This window comes from Mya arenaria, chromosome 10, assembly GCF_026914265.1.
Source record: "Mya arenaria isolate MELC-2E11 chromosome 10, ASM2691426v1".
Classification (NCBI taxonomy): domain Eukaryota; kingdom Metazoa; phylum Mollusca; class Bivalvia; order Myida; family Myidae; genus Mya; species Mya arenaria.
Window position 1 is genome coordinate 35,458,180 of NC_069131.1, and position 8,771 is coordinate 35,466,950.

The following is an 8,771-nucleotide window of genomic DNA, read 5'->3' on the forward strand; positions in this document are numbered from 1 at the left end:
ACTGTCGTGGCACTCTCAGATTGAAATAACTCTTGTACTGTCGTGGCACTTTTAGATTGAAATAACCCTTGTACTGTCGTGGCACTTTCAGATAGAAATAACCCTTGTACTGTTGTGGCACTCTCAGATTGAAATAACCCTTGTACTGTCGTGGCACTCTCAGATAGAAATTACATTTGTACTGTCGTGGCACTCTTAGATTGAAATAACCCTTGTACTGTCGTGGCACTTTCAGATTGAAATAACCCTTGTACTGTCGTGGCACTCTCAGATTGAAATAACCCTTGTACTGTCGTGGCACTTTCAGATTGAAATAACTCTTGTACTGTCGTGGCACTCTCAGATAGAAATTACATTTGTACTATCGTGGCACTCTCAGATTGAAATAACCCTTGTACTGTCGTGGCACTCTCAGATTGAAATTGAATTTGTACTGTCGTGGCACTCTCAGGCTGAAATTACATTTGTACTGTCGTGGCACTCTCAGGTTGAAATAACCTTTGTACTGTCGTGACATTTTCCGGTTGAAATAAACTTTGTACCGTCGTGGCACTCTCAGATTGAAATAACCCTTGTACTGTCGTGGCACTCTCAGGTTGAAATAACCTTTGCACTGTCGTGGCACTCTCAGGTTGAAATAACATTTTTACTGTCGTGGCACTCTCAGATTGAAATAACCCTTGTACTGTCGTGGCACTCTCATATTAAAATTAAATTTGTACTGTCGTGGCACTCTCAGAGTGTGGCACTCTCAGATTGAAATTACATTTGAGCTGTCGTGGCACAGGAAGGTGTAAATTGTCACGAGACACACTAAGGTTCAAATAACCTATGCACTCTCGTGATTTTTTCAGTTTCAATAACCTTTGTACTGTCGAGGCACACAATGGTTTAAATAGACTTTGAGACCCACTCGCGTTTAATAACGTTTGCACTATTGACGTACACTCGGGTTTAGATAACGTTGGTACTGTTGAGGTACACACGGGTTTAAGAACTATTGAGGTTTACTTGGGTTTTAATAACGTTTGCACTCATGGTGCGACCATATCTTTTTTTTGTGATTTTCAATAAAAAAAATGTTTTGATTTTTAGCGGGGCGGGGTTCTTGTCTTTTTATAGAACGTTTCAATACCTTCCAAATTGGCAATGTTTTTATGTGTGCATATTAATTTACTTTACCTAAAAAACCTATCGCAACAAACCTATTTGTGAAAGGAAAGCATAAAGATGAGAAATTATTAAAATGAAAGTGGAACTTGTTTTTAAAGTAAGAAAGAATACATCTTGTACATGGTTTTATTTAAATTCTAGCATATCCATCACGCATAATTGTTATTGAAACTATATTTATTATATAATACTAGTTGAGAAAAGTACTGAAAAATATTAAAATTGATTTTCAAAACAATGGATGGCAACATGAACACTGCTTTTATAGTACCTTATATCAAAGAAATTTAAATAACAGAAAGTATATACATAATTAATTTTAGTAACGATTATTGTAATAACATCAGTGGTTTTAGAATCAGGCATTTAACTGGTATTGTCTTGCTTCGAGTACACATATATAGACATTGTATACCTTTCCAAAAACGTTCCTCAACGCGTAATACCAATTCAACCTTTCATTGGGCACCTGGGCGTCGACTATATTTGATATTATACAAAATGTAGCTTAAGATAGAAACCAGTTCATCAATTGCAAAAAAATGCTTTCATTTTCCACTTTACACGATAAAATGTAAAGTACAGTGTGTTTTTAAAACTGTATACTTTTATTGGTAATGAAGTCATAAAATATAAAAACGTAAAGAGTAGAAATGAAGTGTAATAATTATGACGGCCTTGAATATTGTTTTTTGAAAATATTGATTTTAAATATCAACTTTTCCCCGAATAGATGAAGGTTGAAAGGTACTATTAAAGTGTCCTATATGTTTTTATTGTTATGTTTTGAAAATGTCTTTCAAAGTAATATATTCCTTGCAATTCCTTAATGATGTTTAGTCTTTTTTAGCCTCGTTCAATTTACTCATAACAGTAAAGCGTGTTCACAAAAACAACTGTAAAGGTATAATCAACAATAAGAACTTTCGATCATATAGTTACTTAACATGCTATCATTGAAGTAAATTGAAATGTTTTGGTGATAAACATGCATGTTTTGTCTTCTATTTCATCGCGCCGATAGGATGCTATGCATCACTTATTTCTTGTTTTCATTTGAATCACAGAATACTCTCGTGAAGTCAGATTTGATGTTAAACGGTTCTGCCCAACTGAAACCACTGAATGTGTGTGTTTTTAAGAAAATCAAGTGTTGTTTGCAGTTCTTCCCCTGCATTTTTGTTTCAAGATTTAACAGTGAACTGTTTCTCCCACAATCAGATGATTTTCAAACTTCGGTCCATCCGTCAGGTGGGGGTTTCAGGACCACACTCCAAACTAGCTCACATTACTCCTCGTCCGTGCAATACTTTGGGTCAACTTTGGTAGAGCGATATAAAGAAGTGAAAAATGCTACTTTCTTTGATTCAGCATGTTCAAGTTTGTATAACGTAGTACATTCAAATGTTTGTTTATAGGTAAGCGTTTGGCCTTTCGTTAACATTGTTTTAAATTAGTAGACTCGCATAACTTTTCCATCTCTGACTCACTTAAAATGTTGAGAATGACCGCCTTCAATGAAATATCTCCAAGCAACAAAATCCATAGGTAAATCTGGGCAATATTCCTCTTCTCTGGTCCCATCATAACGTTGCCCTTGATCCTAGCTAACGGTGGGAAATTTGGTTTCTCAAGTAATGATTTTCCGCAAATTTCCAAACCATAAGTATCGTTTCGAGCTCATCATCTGCACATTCCTCGATACTGTTTTGCATTAAAACAAGTTATCGACACATTGTAAAACACTTTGAAAACTGATGTATCGAATGTCATCCGGCCGTTTGTTTCGTCTTGCGTTATATTTGCACAAAATCTGGATTCCTCAATGGTGTGGTTAACACAAATTCTCATTAGATCCTTTTAGATCAGATTAGTTTAACATTTCTCTTAGTGCCGTTAAACGTTTCATTTTCCCTCTTCAAATCCCCGCATTTGCATGGCATGGTAGTGCGTATATCATCTGCTACCTCTTTTCCAAATAAAGAAACCTTCGAACGCCGCATCTCCAATCGTTTCTCCTAGGTCCTCCCCTGTGGCTCTACACAATCCTTTCAAATGCTCATTTTCAATTATTTCACGGACGCAAATGTCTATAGTACCTCCACCTCAGTCCACAATGACATACTTCTGTCCTTTCGCTAATGTTTTCTAGTTCCAAAATATGTAAGGATAATTTTTCTGTTTACGGCAAAACAAGGACACGGCTTCAGGCTCAAGGGCCAATCTTATTTAATCGTTTTGTTTCCTGGCTCCTTCAGCTGCTTCCCGCATTAACTGGCGCACTGAGTCAGTCCATGTAGAAATCTCGTTGCTTACATTTGTTATATTCCCTATTTTGTGATGCTTCATTATTCTCGCTATGTCTATTTATCTTTAATTCTGCCATTGCAAGCTGGAATATGATTTTACAGGGATAATTGTTTTCATTTTTCATCTTGTATCGTGATATCCCTTGATTATTATCGATTTTTGTATAAGGCCATTTCGAAACATCCAAAGAAGTAAACGGCTTCTCTTACTCCACTTTCCATATCGATGTATTCATTAACAACCTTACTACCAAACGATTGAAAGGTTTTGTCTTCGTTTAACATAACACATTTAGGAACCCTTTCTTTCCTGAGATTGCGAACAGTTTAACTGTTCGATAAAAGTTTTTTTTTAATTCTGGATATATTTTTTCTATTGAAGTTTTACAAAAAGAATTAACAAATAAATACAGTATAAATATATAATATAAATTAATTTGTAGTTGCATGCTTTATCTCGGAAACTGGAGTACTGTTAGAGTACTGTTGAAACTTATATTAGCTTGTGAAAACATGTCGTATACACTTTTTTAAAAGTCTTCATTTTAACAGTTTACGTTCTTAGCTCTTAAACCGGAATTGTGAAAAAAGTGTTTGAATAAACTCGTTCATGAAGTCAACAATGTGAAATGTGTTAAACTTGTTATTTAATTAAATCTTACTAGAGGCAAAGTCGAAAAACTACCTTTAAGTGACTGAAGTATCAACATTAAAGAGAGGATTCATGAATACCAGATCGATGATTATGACATATATGACACCGAGGTATGAAGCACTAGAATAAATATAAATATAGTTTCATTTAAAAAACTTAAGTCATAGCAAATTAAAGTTATCATGCTACATGTTACTTTTTTTATAAATAACTCAATAGTTTCTTTTTTGAGATTTTAAAGACTTGAGGCATCGTCACAAAAAACAAATCAAGTCAAATCGTATGTCTTTTTTAAAGCTCCATCCTTAGCAAATATTTTACATGTACTGGGTGAGTACCTAAATCGAAACAGTACCTAAATATGGAACATCCCTTATAAAAACATTTTTCCGATTGCGATCGGTTTATTTACTATTTTAATCAATATAGACGCTTGCCTTAGATACGAGTTCCAAAGAACACGAAACTCCGGTAAGTATTTCAAATGCTGCTATCATTTAAAGTTTTGCATGTTCAAATGTCAATAAATGGCACGCGGGGGAATGACGTCACATCTCGCGAGACCATATGAGGAGGCCCGTCTGTGCTAAAATACAAAGATCAATTATTGTTCTTGCAACAGACGAACATTCGTTAGCGACTGAGAAGTCTTAATTGTACTGGATATCACTTTCCAATCAACATTCTGTTGGTTCAAAACAAATTTCTTCAAATGAAAAATGCATTCGTCATTAATTTTAAGGGTTCCTGTTCTAGTAACGAAAACACGTCAAAAACGAATAAGAATAATGCCCGATTTTCTATTCAGGGGAAGTAATTTCGCTAATAGTTCGTGATAATATATTTTGATTGTCTTCCTTCCATGTTTTTTTAAAACTTGTACAGAATGGAAAAGTACAGCCGTGAAGCGTTTACCACGGCTGTTAGCGCGGTCAAGCGCAATAAGCTCAGCTTGCGTAAGGCTGCGGACGAGTTCGGGGTCCCTGTGACAACCATTCACAACCATGTAAAGACTGAGAATGTGGCTCCGCGTGGACGCAGGCATGATTTGCTTGAAGATGACGAGCGCGCCCTGGTTGGTTATTTAAAGTACATGGCCAACGAGGGTGTTCCGGCTGACAGACTGACCCTGACGAATACGGTTCTTCAGATAGTCAACTCCTATGGTACTGTCACGTAACGGAGTTACGTATAAAACACTTTAAAATAATAACAAAAAATCAAAAGTAGACTTCAAAGTTTATTTGGAACGAATTTTTTTTATTTCATCATAATTATCAAAGATAGATTTGTATGTAAATTGCCTAGACCTAGCTGTTGACAGATCGTGATAGCCGCTGGCTATTAGTCCAATTAGCTTGACAGTTCATGACTGTAAAAAGACGTTCTTTGTATGTAACCAGAAATTAAATGGGTGATTGATAGGCACGCCTGTCAAGAGCTAGGAGTATATATGAAAGCATGTTGGAAAGATAGTTAGAGAGGGGTTAGGCAAGGCAAGGAAAGCGGCCTTGGGTACTTAATGGACGGCAGTTAGGATGCGGGATTACCTTAAATGTCATGCTGTATTTAGAACTTATTATTATACTTAGAAAGAACGTGGAACAATAAAGAACTGACATTCGAGCGGTTGTTGTTTAATAACTTAAAGACTTCCAACAGTTTAAGTGAACACTTAGAGAGTTATGTGGCTGTTACGTCACAGTACATTTGATATACATTAACCAATCATGTACTGTGTGCTTACATAGATATAAATAAATATAACGTTTCGCAGAGACATACATGTAAACACATATTATACCATGGATTTCGCTCGAAAGTGTTGTTAAACACAATATGTACCTTTATTCTAAATATGATATTAGTTTGTCTTGCACATACACTTCACAGATCACTCAACGGGGATAAACAGCTTGAAAGGCCCATCAAATAAGTGGATGAGATGCTTCATGAAGCGACACCCGGAACTATCCGAGCGCATGGCCGAGTACTTGGATAAGGCCAGGGCTTCCATGTCCACCCCGGAAGTGATGGATACATTTTTCTCCTTCTGGGGTGAAATTATAGCCAAATATGCACCCCAAAACAAGCCAGAACAGGTTTATTTTACATGCTTATTATAAAAAATATGCCTAAACTGTCGGTAATATTCACCGGGAAAAAGGAACGCCGGGATGGCTCAGAGGTAGTGTACGCCTCCCGACCAAGAGGTCACAAGTTCCATTCCCACTCTTGGAACATATTGCAACCTCTCTTATAGATACTCAGTACTGGTGAGCTTGACACAGGAAATGGACACAAGCGTGACTCTATGATCTATCAGCTTTCGTCACAATCGTATGAATTATGATTAAATAGTGAAATGTTCTTAGATGATCCCTTACTTATGTGTTAACGTATAACAATTGAGCACCTATATTTTTCAGATCTTCAACTGTGACGAAACTGGGTGAACGGGGAGGGAAAAGAGCGCGGTTAGAGTGATTGGCGAAAGAGAGGGCCACGTCTTCCGCAAGAAGATGTCTGGTAGCGGACGCATAACCGCCCAGGTCTGCATGTCGGCCAGCAGGAGGTTTTTACAAACACTAGTAATTTTTTCGGTACGACAACTTTGATAATGGGATAAATAGGCAGTAATAGCAATTGTCACTTAATATTAAGTTATTGTATCTATATATTTCGTTGTTCCTTTTCACTATTATTACATATTTACAGGGAAGCATTCCACACAGGACGATCGAGGGTGTGCCAACGTCGTGGATGTTCAGCTCGAGTGAATCAGGCCACATAAACGCTGAAATATTTTACCAATGGCTGGGCAAGGTATTCATTCCGAACTGCGGGAAAGAAAGGCCATTTTTACTCGTGCTTGATAATCACGACAACCACATTTTCATTCCCACAATCAAGGCCGCGATCGAAAATGGCGTCGTGCTTGTTGGGTTTCCGGGGCACACGACCCACATACTTCAGCCTTTGGATGTGAAGGTAATTACTAAACGGTGTCTTAACATAAATGTCCTACAATAAGTTATTTACCAGGTGTATTAATTGGTTCATTTAATTGCTTCTGAACATGTGAATTGAGATACACTATCTAGAATGCAGTATGTAATTGGTTTGTATCAATAAGGGGTGTTCTTAAAATGTGTTTGTAAATTGTAAATCAAACAACAACCTTTTTAAAACAGATTTTCTGTCCGCTGAAGTCGCAAAGATTGTGACAAACGTTGGATATGTGCGTGATGGAGTTACTGTCGGGAACCACAAATTCCCGGCAATTCTTCGTCACGCCATAGACCAGACTAGTAAGGCCTCTGCACAGAAGCCCTTCGAGGTAACTGGTCAGTTTCCAGTAAACAGGAATGCTATTGACACTTTACAGCTGATTACACCGACGTTCTCAACTGCAGAAACCAGTGATGGTATGATATAGAAATAGACACAACTTCGTATCGTACTATATAACACTATATAAAAATACGTCATCAATGATGTAATAGCACAAACTAGCAAGCATTGTACTTTAATTGCTTTTTAATTGATACTGTTAATGCCACGATACATATACTCTAATAGGAAAGATTCAGTTTGAGGCAGAAACGTGTCTGACGTGTGGATACTTCATAAAGAACCCACTAGTTACAAGAGGCATAGTGCCCGAGAGATTGGCACAAATTTTGGTGCCTCCCCCAGCTAAACCAGTTGCCCACGTGCCCAAAATGTCAAAGAAAAGGGTTGAAAAGGGAAGGGTGGTTAGCACAGAGGAAATGTTGCTTGAACTCCAAGTAAGTAAACATATGCTACATGCTATTCAATTCAATATTTATAAGTTAAAGATAAAATTACAACGCTTAAAGTATCTCTTGACTGCAAATTGTACTTTGAGGAGAAGGAGCGACAGGAGGAGGAAAAAAGGGCAGGTGTTGAGCCACGGAAGAAAGATGCAGAGGAGAAACACAGAGTGAAAGCTCAAGAAGCTGAGGAGAAAAGGCAGAGGAAAGAGACGACCAAGGCAGCCAGAGAGGAAAAGAGGAAGAATGAAGAAGACGAGAAGGAAGCGAGGAAGAGAGCTAGGATGGAGAAAAAGAGCAGACCCGGGAGAAAGGAATTTAGAGAAAGAGAAATAGCTCGTGTTCGAGCTTTTTCTTTTGTGTGTGGGGTTTGTAGAGAGCACGGGACTGTGACTGACGAAGAGAAAGGTCTATTTTGGTATAGTTGTGATGGCTGTGACCGATGGTTCCACAATGTGTGTCTGAGTGTTGATGATTTGTGCAAGGCAGTTGAGAGTTTGAATGGCGGTGAGTGGATGTGTGATTCGTGCAGACCAGGACTAATTGAGGAATGAATTTGTTTTAAATGGACTTCAGAACTCAGATTGATGATTATGAAATGAAGCAGTTGTTTTGAATGTTGTTATGTATTGAATGAATGGACGATTGAGGGGTGGGGTTGGGGGCAAGAATGATGGAGAGAAAAAAATGAGTGTTTCTTAGGCCACTCCTTTTTTATTTTTTGGTTTACAAGAATTTTTGGAAAAAATGTCCACTGGGTGGTCGAAAAAAAAAAAAAAAAAAAAAGGAAAAAAGTCATAAAACATACTCTTAAAGGGTGAAAATCAGAAAACAACA

At 37.4% G+C, this 8,771-nt stretch overlaps 1 protein-coding gene across 1 annotated transcript; it reads left to right on the top strand.

Moving 5' to 3' along the window:
* Positions 1-6,659: 6,659 nt before the first annotated feature.
* On the top strand, positions 6,660-8,561 carry LOC128204640 (uncharacterized). The gene is made up of 5 exons (XM_052906042.1): positions 6,660-6,740; positions 6,856-7,144; positions 7,332-7,565; positions 7,720-7,928; positions 8,030-8,561. Exons 1-5 carry the CDS (start codon positions 6,660-6,662, stop codon positions 8,486-8,488), a joined length of 1,272 nt encoding a protein of 423 aa, XP_052762002.1. The 3' UTR covers positions 8,489-8,561.
* The last annotated feature ends 210 nt before the right edge of the window (positions 8,562-8,771 follow it).

Coding starts and splice junctions, on each gene's coding strand:
- LOC128204640 (XM_052906042.1), top strand. CDS start 6,660: ATGTCTGGTAGCGGACGCATAACCGCCCAGGTCTGCATGTCGGCCAGC. Junction 7,145..7,331: donor GAAGGTAATTACTAAACGGT/GTCTTAACATAA, acceptor TTTTTAAAACAG/ATTTTCTGTCCGCTGAAGTC. Junction 7,566..7,719: donor AACTGCAGAAACCAGTGATG/GTATGATATAGA, acceptor ATACTCTAATAG/GAAAGATTCAGTTTGAGGCA.